Here is a 16,964-nt window from a genome sequence, read left to right on the forward strand (position 1 = left end):
AATTCATATTGCACATGTGCAGGTTATGAAGGTTATACAACTAAGATGTTTGATTTTGTCATCTAATGATGTTTGTGGAGTGTAAATAAGACATTTACTTCTTGAAATGAGAGGAAGACTCTAAAAACGATTGAATATACTTTAGCAATTCAGACTACCCAGATGGCATTGTAGTGCAATGTGCATAAATGTGTTATCAATAAGTTACATTGTCACATCACCGCAGGAACTTCCTTCAACACCACCTTGGGATGACTGGATAAAGAACAAACGTCTTTAATTAAGCTGCATGGGTGCTTTCAACATGGAATGAATTAGGTCATCAATTCATTTCTCTGGTAACATCTTAGTAGTGCCCTCCTCCCAGGTTCTGGCACCATAACCTTTATCCTAGTCATTCTTATGGTTGATCAGGTAAGAGAACAGCCTATTCAATCTTGAATTGTTTGGCTGTTCAGGGTTACAGGAAAGACCCAACCATTACTGTTAGTTTTAATGAGACACATTTTGATAACTTCCAGTTGTACTTTTATTAACTTTTTCTAAAAGAGTTAAAGTATGCCGTTTTCATCTGTTGGATATTATAGCATTCATACATTCAAGCATGCATATATGATTATTGTCCTGTGGCCACAGGTTGCTACATATTATAAAGTATATTATGTTAAGGTGAAAATTAATCATTGCTGGCTTCCACAAAAATGTTTGTATTTTATTGGTTTTTAAGATTGTTGCTTATAATAATACATTTTATAAATATATACAGCATCCTTTGACAGCACACTTAATAGATATATTTTTTTTTGGTCTTTTTGTTGCAGGGGACCAGGCCCTGTTGTGTTAAGTGCAGCAGTGGATATACCATTAGTGCCCCCCCCCCCAAAAAAAAAAAGTTTCTTCTTTTGTATCTGTTATTCAAAAAGTCCTTGCTAAATAACAGCAGTTCCCAGCACAAATGTTTTAAGCTCAAAGGGACTGTGTGGCATGGGGCTATTGCTGGTGTTCATACCTAGCAATGAAATAGCAAATCCACATGCTGGGATGGGATTCAATCATCAGCAATTTGCACTAGTATATCAGTCTTTGAGATCTTATATACACTGTTTACTTTAACTCATTGGTTTGTGTATGTTTGCATTACCTGATAATTGGCTAACCTCCTTGCTGCCATTTATGGTGCAGTATATGCTGTTGTATTAAGCAGGGTACACATTTAACGATATGTACCCAGCCGACCTGTCATGTGATGGGACCCAGCATCAGCAAGTGCTGCATACACACTTGCCGAAGTCGGGAGCAACATTGCGACAGCGGGGGCCATGCTGCATTCGGAATCATGGCCCTCCCTCACAATGTCGCCCATCGGACCTGCAAGGTAGCTCGCATCATCAGCGACATTGATTGTACACACTAAATGATATTACCGTCATGTCGTCCGATCCGACCTGATCTAACAACATATCGTCTAGTGTGTATCAGCCATTATTCAGCTGAACTGGTCACCTTGATGTTAAGATTGTGAAGAAGCAGCATTGTAGTACTCCTCTGGCATTTATGGGTAAAATAAGTAATCAGTAATATGTTTTTTATTTTTACTTTAAATCCTTTTCTATGAATCCATTGGGGAACACTAGACCACTGGGCATAGTGCCTCCTTTAGAACTTTGACACTTTGGAAATGTAATATGTTTGCACTCCCTCTTCTATATCTCCACCCATAAGGGAACTAAGGGCCTGATTCAGAGGCGCTCGCAAAAAGCGAGCGCTCGCTCTGAATCAGGGCGGCCGCTTGTTTTTTCTGAGCCGGCCTCCTGGCCACTCGCTAAGCTGTGGGTGACCACCCACAGCTTTAGCGGGCGGCCAGGTGATGGTCACAATGGTCAAGACCATCGCGACCATCGGGCTTGCGATGAGATCCTTGCAATAGGGTCTCGTTGCCACAAGCCCCAGTGGACTTCCTGCTCTAATAGAGCAGGAATTCCACCTACTGACATCACGAGTGATGTCAGTAGGGCCGCCCACAAACGGCAGGCGTTCCTGCAGGAACTTCTAAAAAGAAGAAGCAAGGACTGCGCTATTAGTCCCATGAAGAAATGTCACAGAAATGTAAATATGAAGATGCTGCTAACAGAAATCAGAGGTCATCTGATTAGATATAACAAATAGATAAATGTAAAAATTAGCGCAATCTAAAAAATCAACAATTAAATAAGTAAATACCATGAATTAAAAATAACAAAAAAGTTAATAAAAAAAGTTAATAAATAAGTGCAGTGGCAGATAAATTAAATATAAAAAAGATTTTAATATCTATACGAATACATAAAAAAACACATACACATGTGACTTTCATGGAAATTATTGGCAATAGATTGGTTATAAAAAACCCAAATGCTGAAGGTTCAATAATAAAGGTTCAAAGAAACCATATAGTGTATGGTGCGCACATGCCTCAGAAGGCTGATAAATAGCATGCTGGAATGCTTGGAATAGTCTTAACCTAACCTGCAGGCAGGCAAAATGAGGCACCTCCTTCTCTGCACATAGAACCCGGAGGACTGACCTCAGCACGCTTTGGAGCTTTATCTCGAACATCAAGCACCCGGCTTGTCCGAAATCACTGAGTTGTAAGATCACAGGACTAATTGGAACCCCTGAACAGGATTGCACGAAGTTGCTTATATTTTCCAAGACACCAAGGGATACCACCTGTGCAAAGGAATACAGCCATCAATTGGACATTTCCACGGCTTCCGCCTACCTGCAGGTTAGGTTAAGATTATTTCAAACATTCCAGCGTGCTATTTATCAGCCTTCCGAGGCATGTGCGCACCATACACTATATGGTTTCTTTGAACCTTTATTATTGAACCTTCATCATTTGGGTTGTTTCTAACCAATCTATTGCCAATAATTTCAATGAAAGTCACATGTGTATGTGTTTTTTATGTATTCGTATAGATATTAAAATCTTTTTTATATTTAATTTATCTGCCACTGCACTTATTTATTAACTTGTTTTATTAACTTTTTTTTATTATTTTTAATTCAAGGTATTTACTTATTAAATTGTTGATTTTTTAGATTGCGCTAATTTTTACATTTATCTATTTGTTCCTGCAGGAACGCCTCCATTTGCCCAGCCACCCCCCCTTCCCACCTTCCAAATGGGGCGAGCTCTCGAACAACATCAACAACTGCCCCTTTTGGATGCAAACATCGGAGCGAGTACTTTTTGCCCTCGCTCCGGGGCTCACGCACGCCGCGCGTGCGCACTGCCTAACAGTTGACCCACTTGCGAGCGCATAGCGCTTGCGAGCGCATAGCGCTTGCGAGCAGGTCTGAATCAGTTATTTTTTCTAACCAAGCTCCACAGGATAAGAGAAGAGAGAAACAAAACCAAAATCAAGAAACTTTTAAAATCAAACTAAAATGGAAATCGGTGGGTGCTCAATGTCCCCCACTGGTTTCAGATAAAAATTATTTAAAGTCACTATAAATATCCCATTTTGTCTTTCAATCACTCGGATCTGAAACAGCTGCTGAACCAAGGCTCCATGCTGTACCAAGGCTCCATGCTGTACCAAGGCTCCATGCTGCAGCAACCACATGGCGCTCAGTTATCAGGTTGACTTTGCCTTTACAGTGTAAGGAACAGGTCTTTATACCCCAATATATGTATGCTGAATCACAGAAGCAATCCAATTAGCTATTATCAGTTTTCACACAGACAAAACCTCTTTTATGGGCATCATAGATCTCTAGAAGATTGTCAATTTCCAAAACTTTAGTGTCCTGAAATAAATCTTCAATGCCTAACAACATCCAATGAGTGAAGAGACAATTTCCTGATCTAAATTAAACCTAAAACCCACGTTAGATTGAAATGGCCCTATACTTATGTACATTCAAATTGGAAGACTTGTAAGATCGAGCATCAAGCATTGGAAATAGTCAAGGGCAATACCATTTTTCATGTACAAAACTGCATCAAGTGCTGGGACTAGTGGAGAGCTGAACGTGTGCATGGGAGTTACAAATGCATCATACCCTACAAAAAACCTCTGCACTCCTGTAAAAGTGCCACACACTTCTGGAAGAAAACAAAGGAACTGATTCAAAGTTGTTCACAAAAATTTTAAGAAGTAAACATGGATCTTCACCCGTATTCAGAGTTGGCCACATCAATGTGACTGCACTGCTCTTATCCATCTAGTTGTGGAAGTAACTTTCATAATTATTAGTGATGATTTGTACCAGCTCTGAAGCTGGTGCAAGAGATCCATCTGAAATCAGATAATCTCTATATATGCACAAATCTGAATATACCCCAAAAATGCATACATGCTGCTGACATTCTTTTGAAAAAACTTAGCCTATGTGAGAACATCCAGTTGCTGCACAGTTACATTTATTCAGTGGCAAGTGGAGTAGCAGCTGAGATGCGCTTGACTTTGATACATCCATAAATGCTTAAAATGACATATGCTCAACTCAGATGCATGTGCACAGCAAAAATCCTGTTATATGTCCACTAAACCAACTTACATGCAACTTTAAATCAGAGAACACCTTTCTGTTTAGAATAACAATTTCAACTACCATATTGTTAAAACCAGGTTTGCAAATACCCGATAGCAAAATTGTCCCTGAGTTAATAAAGCTGTTTTAGAAGAAGATGACACAATGGAACCATGGACATCCAGAGAATGAATATTTACCATCTTGATCAGTTTGTTTCAATTTCATATGGCAAAAGGATGGGCCTTGTTAAGATGGTAACAAGGAATATCCAGAAAAATAAACCAACGTGTTATTGAAGAATGACTGATGCCTAGTTTGGTGAAAAGATTTTCCCATTTCTAGACACATTTTATCTGGAACACACTCAAGAACTGCATCAATTGGAATGTCAAAACCATGTGTCCCAGGATTTTCATATATAAAGGAATGCATGTCCATTTGACAACTTACTATTTTTTTGTAAAATAATGTATCTTGTCCTCTGTAAGAAACATCCTGTGAACAGCAATCCATATAGACGAGCTTCTGGGTATTGTCAATTTGATTTCTGGTAGTTGATGATACAAACATGGGACTCCAAAACCGTTGAATTTGCCTTGATCAAGATATTATCCAGGTAAGGGATAACAGTAATGACTATGGACCCCAAGTGAATGGCCATGTCAACCATAATCTTTGAGAACACTTGTGGAGCCAGACTAAAAGACAGAGGGTCTCATTCAGACCCACTCGCGAGCGCAGGACGCTCGCAGGCGGGTCGATGGTACCCAAATGTGCACGCGCACGACGGAGAGAGCTTCGTCGTGCGCATGTGCGAGACCCGGCGAGCGACGGGGTAGCTGTCGCTCGGGGTCTCACACCAAAGGGGGCGTGCTGTCGATGTTGATTGAAAGCACACCCCCTTTGGTGGGCGTGCCGGGGCGTGGCTGCGATACGGAGGCTGTCCCATGGGAACGCCTACCGTCTGGGTCTGGCCCCACTGACATCACTAGTGATGTCAATGGGAGTGATTTTGGCTCTGATAGAGCCAAAATCACTCCAGGGCTTGCGGCAGTGAGACCCTACCGCAGGGTCTCATCGCAAGCCCGATGGTCGCGATGGTCTTGACCATCGCGACCATCATCATGGATGCTCGCATAAGCTGTGGGTGGTAACCCACAGCTATGCGAGCGTCCAAGAGGCCGCTCCAAGTTGAGGTAGGAGGGCCCTGATTCAGAGCGAGCGCTCTGGTCAGAGCGTCCGGCTCTGAATCAGGCCCAGAGCACTAAATGCATCTCTATGAAGGGAACAGGCAAGTAAGCCTCCATGACATCCACGGATATCATGAAAGTGTCCTCTGCTATGCTAAGCATCTCAAATATTCTGTCTTGAACCTGTCTATCTAAACATGGGTGTTGGGAGTCTTGAATTTCAAGATGGGAAAGCGTCCAATTTGTTTTTGGACAAAAAACAGGTATGAATAGAAATCATTCCCCCTTTGTTCTACTGGCACTGGAATAATGACACCCTTGGAAACAAGCAGAGTCTTCGGATGGTAAATAAAAAACATCAGGATGATGTTCTGCAGAGATTAATGATATAATCCTGATCTATAATCACCCAGGAATGTGAAGTTGAATTGAACCACTGATCCCACTAGAGGAGAAGACTGCCCAGCCAGTACCAACTGTTGTAAGAGCTGAGTTCCAATCATGCAGGCTGTTTGTCTGAAGGCTTAGTGAGTAGCTTATTAGTAAACAAAGATTGTTTTCCTGAAATAATGCACCGTGAGATACAGTGATTGTTTGTATTACACCCACCATTTCCTTTTCTGTCTGTGTAACTAGACCGAAAACATGGGCCCAGTGCTTTTGGCATATTTACAAACAGGAAGAAAAATACTTTTGTCTGTCACTTGACTAATGATCTTACTTAACTCTGAACTAAAAAGAGAGAAGCAATAACTCCAGAGTCATCTTTGATTCTGCATCCACCTTCTAAGACTTGAGAGAGAGCATTCAGAGACATGAGATCATCAAAGTTTATATTTTGGCCCTAATTGGAATTATAATAGTTGTGGTCTTCTAGTCAATCAGACTGTAGGGTTGTCCATCTTAGGAATAGTTTGTGATTTATCCATTCCCCCTGTAAGTAAGGGATAAAGTATAATCTTTGTGTAATGTGGAATCTACTTTTTGAGTTTAGTCTATGCCTCACAGATACTTGTTTTGCTGATCCCTCATCAAAACATGAGGAATCATTAAAGCCTGAATGGTTTGTTAACAAATCACAAATACAAAAGGATATATACATCTGCACACACCTACAACAATGATTAGAATAACCCTGTATTGATATCATAAATAGATTGTGATTTCATTCAGGGGTGCTACCAAGGAAAGAGTAGTAATACGTCAAAGATACAAAGAAGAACAAAAAGGTTTTGTCCTTTAGGCAGCGCACACAGATTTGTTTCTTAATTTACAATTAAAAGTTAACATTTATTGGGTATACTTTAAGAATGTCCTTTATCTTTAAGACATAAGTCAGCAAAATAGTGTGAGGTTCTGGTTTTGTTGTGGACCCGGGGTTGTAATAGGAACAGACACTGAAGTAGGTAAAAGTAAATGTGGAGTTTTTAATGAGTGGCTTAATAGACATGAATGTTGTAAAACAGAAAGTCCGGGTATAGCACTAAAGTGCTCTTGGGAGCTGTAGTGAGGCAAATAGGAGAAAGTCCAGTTAGTGACAGGCAATGGAAAATGTCCAGGTAGTGACTGGTTAATAAAAAATGTCCAGGTAGTAGCAGGGAAGGGGAACTGTCCAGGTGCTGACTGATTAATGGAGAATGCAGACTGAGGAAGAAATATGCAGCAGAGTGTCAGTGGAGGCAAGGTGCAGGGTGAACAGCAGGACTCATGTACTCAGGCAAGGGGAAGGTAATGGAGGATGCAGGGTAGTCCAGCAGGGTTGGAGCAGACAAGCAGGCAGGCAGGTAGCGTATCACAGGTAACAGGTGGTGAGCACAGGGAACTCTCTCTCAGCTATGCTCAGCTGGCAATAAAGTGAGGCTCTGAACCTTCCTAAATACCAAGTGCTGTGCCGTGACTGGCCAGAGAGAGCATGTGACAAACCAGGATTGGGCGAGCAAATCACATGGCCGGAGGCAAGATGGCGGCGCCCATGCCGAACGGAAGCACTGCCAGGCCTCACCAGCCCAACATGACAGCATGCCCATGCAGAACCATGCACAGCCAATGCCCCTTGCCACACACCAGCACCACCACCAGATGCCCACTGCCACAGTGAACTCACAGATAATACCCATCTACCACCATGCCGAGAAACCCTGGTCGTGACAAATAGAGGTTAAAAAATTGAGAAGTAGTTATAGGAAATGTGATGAAGAGTGTGCAATAAAATAAAATTGACCCTGCTATGTGTCTGTGTTGTTATTGCTACATGGTATATAGAAAGATATTAAGGTTAGACCTTAGGTCACATAGATAATGAGAAAATGGGAATGATATAATTTACTATTCAAGTCGGTCATACGGAAACTAATGAATGCACAATATCCAATCTTAACAGGTAAAAGTAAAGCCTAGTATATCGGAATCCTCACAGATATCCTGACTCCTTCAATCAATATATTAATAACATATATTCCACCTATTCCAGTATGGTATACTATTTATTGTAATAAATCTGGAAATATGCTCCACTTATTAATTATGTTATTGCAATTAAATTTAGCATTTATTGAAATTCAGAGGCTTAATTGGTCTTCTTCCTCTGACCACATGATATTATTATATATAATTTTGGCTTTTAAATTCTGTTCAGAATCTCCTATCCTGCCTTTACCCCCAATGATATGTATGTATATCACATTTACAGTCCGTGGTTAGTTTATAATTATTCCAAATTAGTGTGCATTATTGTTATTTCTCACTGGAGATGGTGTTCATTTTCCCATTGCCACTATCTAAACATTTCAGAAGAGATACATTGTTGCACTGTTACCAAATTGTATTCATTTGGAAAAGATTTATTAAAGGGCTTATTTGTATCAAAGTCCCTTTAAACAAACTGATATCCATCAAATTATACCATATTATCCCTACAAAGTTTTTCTCAATCTGCATGTGCTTTCTCCAGTAACTATTATCAGAGTATTCAGAGAGGAAACATTGTAACAGTATTGTAGCATTCTATTCAATCCAAGTTTGTAGATTTGATAGTCTAACCATTTCCTACATAGCTTGTTAATATATTCACATTCTTAGTTGGTATTACAACTTATTAATTTGATAGACAGGCAGCGCTGGCATGCTGATGCGCGTTTCGCTGAAAGTAGGCTTTCTCAAGGCAAATCTTTTGCTTACTTTGAGCGAAACAAGCTATGTGGGAAATGGTCCTATTTTTCATCACATTTCCTATCACTACTTCTGAATTCTATTTTGCTGGCTTATGTCCTAGAGATAAAGGGCATTCTTAAAGTATACCCAATAAATGTTAAGGTTTTTTTTGTAAATTAAGAAACAAATCTGTGTGCGCCGCCTAAAGGACAAAACTTTTTTCTTCTTCTTTGTATCTTTGGTTTGTTAACTAACATTCTTCATGTGAAAAGCACTCAGAATCAGAATCTCTCCAGTTAAGGACCAATACAGAAAGCAGATGAAGGGAACCTACTGTAGCTAGAATATTCATTAAAGAGAAGGTTTCTTTAAAAAGACCTTGCACCATCTTTGCCAGGCATTGCACACAATCCAGTTTGTCAATGCATATTGCTAAGTGAAATAATGATTCCTGGCCAAGGGCACTTAGATACATAGGGTCAGTCAATTAAATCCCAGCAAAGTAAGTGAATGGATGGTTTCCTCAACTATTGTACAACCAAATACAGCAGGTTGAATGCATTGCTCTACACTGCCATCTCTATCCTTCTTATGTATTCCGCCTTTTCCTTTGCTATTTATTTTCCATACATATAAGCAGGCTGAACGGGATGATGGCCATGACTAAGCATCACTTATCATGCATTAGACAGACAAAATAATTATCTGACAGTGTATACCAATAGCAGATAATTGTTCTGTCTGTATGTAGACCGGATTCATAACCTTCTGCCAATGTCATGTGCAGTGGAGTGATGTTTTTCTACTGTGCATGCGTCTAAGTCGCACCGTGCATGCATCCCAATTGTTAGCGCACAGATCGCATTACTGATCCAGATGCATGGTGTTCTGAAATGTATCAGAAATGTATTGGGTGTTCCTAGAAGGTAGAAGGGTGGTGGTTTATCAGATACTGCACCTTATGGGTGTGTTACGAGAGTGCCATGGGCATGACGCAGACAGTGGTTTTGTACAAAGACACTTAATCACTCTCATTGGAGGCCAAACTCAGATGGAGAATCAGCACCTAGCATAAGGCAGCAGCATGTTTCATTAGTGCAACCCTTGGTGGCATCTAAAGACTCATCAAACACAATTGCAGTGTCTTAAGATACTTGAAGTGGGCATCTCAGTCCTTACACATTCATACGCATGGATGTCACAGACACTACAGCTTTAAAAGACTCAGGACCTCATTTATCAATAAGGTTTATCACTCACAATGAGTGATAAAACCAGCTGCATTTGATCAATGGTGCTCCAGCCAATCAGCTCCCATCTGTCATCTGTTTGAAAAATGACAGCTGGGAGCTGATTGGCTTGAGCCCCATTTACCATATGCAGTGAGTTTTATCACTCGTTATGAGTGATAATTCTCATTTATAAATGAGGCCCTCAGACATGTATGCGGCTGTATATGAATGTGGCCAGCAATAGCCATGATGCGCCATTCCCTGCAGTAAACTCAATTCCATCTGTATTTGATTTTGCTTACTTGGCATACTCTAAATATCACCTGTAAACAATGAAAGTATATGAAGAACTATATACATAAATACCTGTGCTGTCATATTGGCATCTTATACCGTCTATGGAACACTCACTGAAAAATATAAAAGTAAGTATGAATAGCATTATAATAATACATTTTTCTTTTGACATCTGTAATCTGATCGCATACAGTATACTATCAGAATCATACTGCTAGCAACCCTTAACACCTATATTTCTTTGCAGACTTTACCTGTATTTTACTATGTGAAAAAAATGTTTTGAAAGTAGTCCTTGTTGTTCAGGACTGGGGTGGATGTGCTCCTGTATACACTGCACATTCTGGAGCTGATTCTGAATTGCACACTGCTGTAACCACTTTAGGGCTAAATTTACTAAGCAGCTGGTTCTAAATCCTGTCTGTTTTGAAACCCGCTGATTTACTAAGGCCAAACCCACCACAAAACCACCCAAAAAATAACCAGGCTCAGACAGGCATGAATGCTGAACCAGCAGGTACATTAATTGAGTTTGAGAAGCAAGATTAATTGACTTCATTGGTCTTTAACAGAAATTAACAAACAAAAATGTAAATACAAACACACAATCACACAACACTCACAAAAAAATCACACACAGGACTTTAAAAGAAAAAATAAAGAAGCAAAACAGACTAGTGTATATGGAAAATACCTTAAATAGACAAATACAGAAAAAGAAATGACAGAATGTTTAGAGTGACAGGGTCAGTCCCTCTATTATACCCCTTTTCCACCTAAATTCCGGGTCTGACCCGGAGTTGGAACAAAGTTCCTATCCGGATCAGACCCGGAATTTTGCCAGCGCTGACTCGGGATATTCCCAAGTCAGCGCCGCTCACACCGCAGTCGGGTCTGCATAGACCCAGCTTTTGTGGAGTGAAAGTGGACGCTTGGAGATGACGTCATCTCCAAGCGCCACTGAAGCCGGACCAATCGGCCGGCTAGCAGCGCACTCCAGGTCTTCGTGACCCGGAGTGCGCTGTTCCCATAGCAGGGTTTCACGGGCTATGCCCATGTTAAACCCTGCTAGTTACCTCGGTTGGATTGCCGGGTCACTCGACCCGGCGATCCAACCCTCTGCCCTTTTACACCAGGGAGCTGCCCGGGTTAACCCTTCAAAAACCCGGGTTTTAGCTCCGGTGTAAAAGGGGTATAACTAGGCATGCTGTTGCTTCCTATTCCACCTCCTTTTCTCACAAAGAAGAGTTATTTGGCATGCTAGACACTCTCTAAAGCAAAGAACCCTTGGCCTTATTCAGACCCGCTCGCAAGCGCATAGCGCTCGCAAGTGGGTCGATGGTGGACCAGTGCGCACAAACAGCATGCGCAAGCCCCGGAGTGAGCGCAAAAAGTACTTGCTCCGTGGCTCACTACCAAAGGGGTGGCAGCTCGCCCCATTTTGTAGGCGTGGCAGGGAGGTGGCTTCACAAATGGAGGCGTTCCCATGCGAACACCTGCCGTTTGTGGGCGGTCCCACTGACATCACCAGTGATGTCAGTGGGAGAGCTTCTGGCTCTATTAGAGCCAGAAGATCTCTGGGGCTTGCGGCCATGAGACCCTACCACAAGGGTCTCATCGCAAGCCAGATGGTCGTGATGGTCTTGACCATCGCGACCATCATCCTGGCCACTCGCAATAGCTGTGGGTGGTCAACCACAGCTATGTGAGCGGCCAGGAGGCCGCTCCCAAAAAAAAAAAAAACGCCCTGATTCAGAGCGAGTGCTCTTTCAGAGCATCCGGCTCTGAACCAGGGCCCCAGAGTGTCCTGCATACTCAGCAAAACCTGAGCCTCTTGTGAGTATACCCTGCCACAATTAGCCCTGCTCACAGTCAAAGAACAGCACAAAGATCTGAAGCCTGTCTCCAGTCTACAAATTATCAAGCAAACATGCTGCTCTCTGGCAGTTCCTGTGGGTTTATGTCCAGATGGGTGGTAAGGGAATATGGTGGTGTAAATCATGATGTCACAACCCATCTCCTATGGCATAATAGTATAAATTGTGGCATTATGCAGCTGGAGGTGGGGGGTCTTGATAACATGTCTCACAATGAATTATGTCATCTGAGCCTTGTCCACTTTGTAGGCAAAGTCACTGCTGAAGCAGGAGTGGAGAAGCCAGCTAATTGCCTTAAGGTCCTGGGTTGCTGGTCAACTAATAGCTTCATAAAATATATTATAGCTGATTGCTTGGCTGTGGGTGCCTTCTGTGCTCATTAACCCTGGGCTTTGTCTAATTGCTGCTGTTTTTGGCAGAGGCAAGATGGGAATTTTCCTGTGTTTATACCTTATCACTATTTCATATCTTCATCTCTTTTCATTTATTACTACTGTATTCAAGTTATGTTTAGTCCATGGAGTATAAAGTCATACTTCACTCATTAGTGGTTTATGTGTTATGGAGCTGTTTTTCTTATTAAGTTGGACTTACTTCTTGCATATACAGAAAATATTCTCATCAATTTCCTTACCAAGACTGACAGTTTTGTTCAGTTGGAACCTTTTCCCCATAGTTATACAAATTTCCGTTGATATCACTGCAGCCACACCAAGCCACACACTTCATGGTCTCTTCATTGAAATAGGGTTTAGTGGCAGGGCACTTGGGATAGCAGCCTTTGGAGTGGAATAGAAGAGAAACATGTAAGATGTACATTGATAATATATCCAACATAAAATATTATAGGGTATAAAATGGATGCAGTAGAAAACAAGCTATTTAATATGCATTTTTATCATCTGCTGTGCCCATTAAAGAGGCTAATATTACATAATAATAAAAAAGAACTGAATCTGATTCCTTACCTTCACAGCCTGACAGCTCATACAGACACTTTCCTTTAGGGTACCTGCAAGTCTTCATACATTTATCACCGCAGGGTTTGTAGTGCCATTCACAGTCTCCAACATCATTATAGTAATCACAGAACATAGCTAGGAAGAGATGACATGGGCACAGTAATTATTCGCTATTTTACATTGATGCCGTGGAAAGAAATATTATCACATAATGACTCTTTTATGATTTCCTCCACTCTGTTTAAGTAAAAAAAAAGGTTGGAGGAGACTACACAGAAATGGGTGGAGTTTCACTCAAAAGTGGGACCTTTTGTGTACATCAGGTATAAGATTGGTGGAGCAAGTCTTATTTTGTCCACACATTGTACATACTAGGGCTCAATACAATTAGGCGCAATATAGTCATGCCCACTTGTACTGTAAGTGTGACTATATGGCACACTTATAGTACTGCAGGACTCATAGATTTTTGTTTGCAGCCCCATAGGGCAGGGGACTCGAATGGATGTAGAAGAAGGTACTAGGTGATCTTTGATGGTGCCTAGCTTGAGGAAGCAAGTAAGTCTGGTGATTTCTTCCTTTCTGAAGCTGCTTAAAATATACTATTTGACAGTCAATGTGACTGTGGGGTGTCCGAAAGTACTCCTGGTGTATTGAGTTAAAATGGGGGCAAAAACTGTTTTAGGACCTGATTCAGAGATGTACACAATGCCGATATTTACGCAGTTGAGCAATTGTCGGAAATCTTCACAGTTTGCGTCTGTGATCCCGTACTTCTCTGGGTTCCAGCATCTCAGCATATGTGGCCATTCTGTGCAGCCATTCGGTTACTCAGTAGGTCGATTATTGAAGGATCTGCAATCGATGCTGCGTTTTTGTATGTAGCAACTTGGTTTTGCTCTGTCGCCTGTGTGTGTCTCAGTACAAACCCTGGCTTCTGCGACATGTGCATATTTCTGCACCACAGCTGCATACAAATTTGCAGCTGCTGTGGCATTAGTGTACATCTCTGAATGCTATTCCCGCACTGCTTTTTCTTTACTTCTCATTTAAATTCCATTCTGTCTTTTTTATCTGATCCACATTCATCCTCTCCTCCTGCACTTGCCTCCTGGACCTCAATACGGTTATTGTTCTTGAAATATTATCAAAGTAATAGTTTTAACATCAACCTGCAACTGAGACAGAGAAGTTGGGTAGCAAGCGTCCTAAAGCAGTGGATCCCAACTCCAGCCTCAGGGACCTCTAACAGAGCATGTTTTACAGATCTACTCAGTATCACAAGTGAAATAATTAGCACCACCTCTAGATTTTTTAAAATGTTTCAGCCAGTAGTGAATATACGTGATCACCAACTAGGAGATCTAGAAACATGCACAAGGCAGATTGGGAAATGGGCAGATTGTTTTTTCCAATGTTAAAAAACTAAATGTTGGCAGGAAGAATGTCTATGATGCCAGATAGATTAGACTCCATTTCTTTTATAGCTAAGGTTGAGTTTGCTTTTAAAGGGGACTTGCTTGTTACTTCAGTTACTCTGTGTTGTCAGATATCTTAGTTTTTATAAATCTAAGGACATTTCCCAGGAACATATCTCTATCAGGGACAACCCATTCAAACCTGTGACTGTCCTTGGAAAACAGGTATATCTGGTCACCCGGACACTGCACTATCATACTTACGGCAAATGGTTGGTGTTCTCCAATTGATACATACTCCATTTTCACTGCAGGCTTGGGCATATAGTGCCACTGCAGTACAGAAGCACTCGCAGTCTCCTCCAGAATCACAGGCGCAGGAGTCGCTAATGCAAGATTCAAAATACATGCCAGGATCCACCTATGGGCATAGATACACTGACATTATACATGAATGGATAACCATTGTAAGTAACTTACAGTACTGCTGTTTTGCTGTGAATGCTGTACATGAAGTAATAGCACTGACAATTATCTGCAATATTCAGCAGATACAGCATACACCCTAGAAATATGTATAGCCCCTGGTGCTTGAAACGGAACAAAAATAAATATAGATAAATAGGAAATATGTAAGCAATGGTTGTAATGTATATAAAAATAGGATACCTTTTTGGTAGCAGTTAAATGGTTGCAACCCAATGTATAGCTAAAGAACAAAAGAAATAACCCACGCTTATATCCAATATAGAAAAAATTTATTTGTATATAATCTATAGTAAAAAAGTGCATTCAATCTATGTGTGCAATGAAAACATATGTAATAATTTAATATTCAGTATCTATTTATAAAGGCTCAAATAATCACAGTACTGGACATGTACATTCAATAACACACATTGAATCAAGCATATAAGAAATGAAACATTGTTTCTAGTAATGAATAGCAATCCTGAAAAGGTTCCGTAGATAACAAAACAACTAAAAGTCCTGTGACTGTGAGGACAATTTCAGAAGATCCTTCTTCAACAGAGTCACTGTGGGTATGTATTTTAATAGTAGATACCCCAATACAAATGTCAGTACACCAGTATTATCATGAGATGTCTCTGTGGAACTCCTCAGAACCTGCTGTTAGATATGCACGCTGTATGTGAGTTAGTCCTATAGAACCTTATAAAGCACTGTACCATTTAAAACTGTAGAATTACAGAATAGTCACTTTCCTAAGGTGCAGGTTTCAAGCATATGGTGAAATTTCACTGCACCCTAATTTGTATGTGCAGCTCCTATTAGATAGCCGGTTAGTATGCTTCCAGTTCACACGCTGTATCTATTAGCCGGGCCCTGGCATGAGCGGGATGTCAGCTGATGGCTCAGCTATTTCTCCGCTCTAATAGTGGTGTGTGTATTAGCCCACACTTGCGCTGTAATCCGTATATGCAGCGGCAGCAGGAAGAGGAACAGGAGATCCACAGGAATAATATTTGCTTGCCAGCAACAAGTAACCTGGTGTTAGCAGTGTACAATACTAACGCATTTCTTCCATTAAAGGTTTTCTTCAGAGGGGTTTCTGAAGAAAATCCTTAATGGAAGAAACACGTTAGTTTTGTATACTGCTTGCAGGTTCTGAGTTCCAAGGAGACATTCTATGATAATACTGGTGTACTGACATTTGTGCTTGGGTATTTTCTATTAAAATACATACCCACAGTGACTCTATTGAAAATGGATCTTCTGAAATTTTACTATTTTATTTCATTTATTTTTGAATGCATATTTTTTCAGTCGGACGCGGCTGAGTTTTATACATATATATTACTTCTAATAAGGAGCATTTGGCTTTATTAGAGCCCACAGTCACAGGACTTTTAGTAATTTTGATTTCTACGAATCCTTTTCAGGATTGCTATTCATTACTAGAAACATTGTTTAATTTCTTATATGCTTGATTCAAAGTGTGTTATTGAATGTACATGTCCATTGTATGATTATTTGAGCCTTTATGAATAGATACTGAATATTAAATGATTACATACTGTATGTTTTCATTGCACACCTAGATTGAATGTATTTTTTACTATAAATTATACACATATAAATTTTTTCTATATTGGATACAAGTTTAAGCCTGGTTATTTCTTTGGTTCTACAGTATACACCCTGTTGCTAAAAAATGCTGATTGTAAAGCTGGAAAAAGTCAGTCTGTAGGAGATTTAATTATGATAAATGCACCCACGTATTCACCAAAGGCATGAGTATTAAAGTGTCCCATAGAAACAAGTAAGCAATTATTAAAATATTCAATGCAAA

At 40.5% G+C, this 16,964-nt stretch overlaps 1 protein-coding gene across 1 annotated transcript in view; it reads right to left on the bottom strand.

Annotated features, from left to right (window-relative positions):
• Positions 1 to 16,964, bottom strand: part of LOC148525219 (uncharacterized) — a 135,565-nt gene that overhangs the window by 51,402 nt on the left and 67,199 nt on the right. The window contains exons 25-28 of the mRNA XM_088471029.1: positions 14,915 to 15,071; positions 13,239 to 13,367; positions 12,905 to 13,049; positions 10,463 to 10,506 (exon numbers count right to left, since the gene is read on the bottom strand). Of these exons, the coding sequence (XP_088327155.1) occupies positions 10,463 to 10,506; positions 12,905 to 13,049; positions 13,239 to 13,367; positions 14,915 to 15,071 (475 nt within the window). The remainder of the gene's footprint in view (positions 1 to 10,462; positions 10,507 to 12,904; positions 13,050 to 13,238; positions 13,368 to 14,914; positions 15,072 to 16,964) is intronic.

This window comes from Taudactylus pleione, unplaced genomic scaffold (genome assembly GCF_031769625.1).
Source record: "Taudactylus pleione unplaced genomic scaffold, aTauple2 ptg000109l, whole genome shotgun sequence".
Lineage (NCBI taxonomy): Eukaryota > Metazoa > Chordata > Amphibia > Anura > Myobatrachidae > Taudactylus > Taudactylus pleione.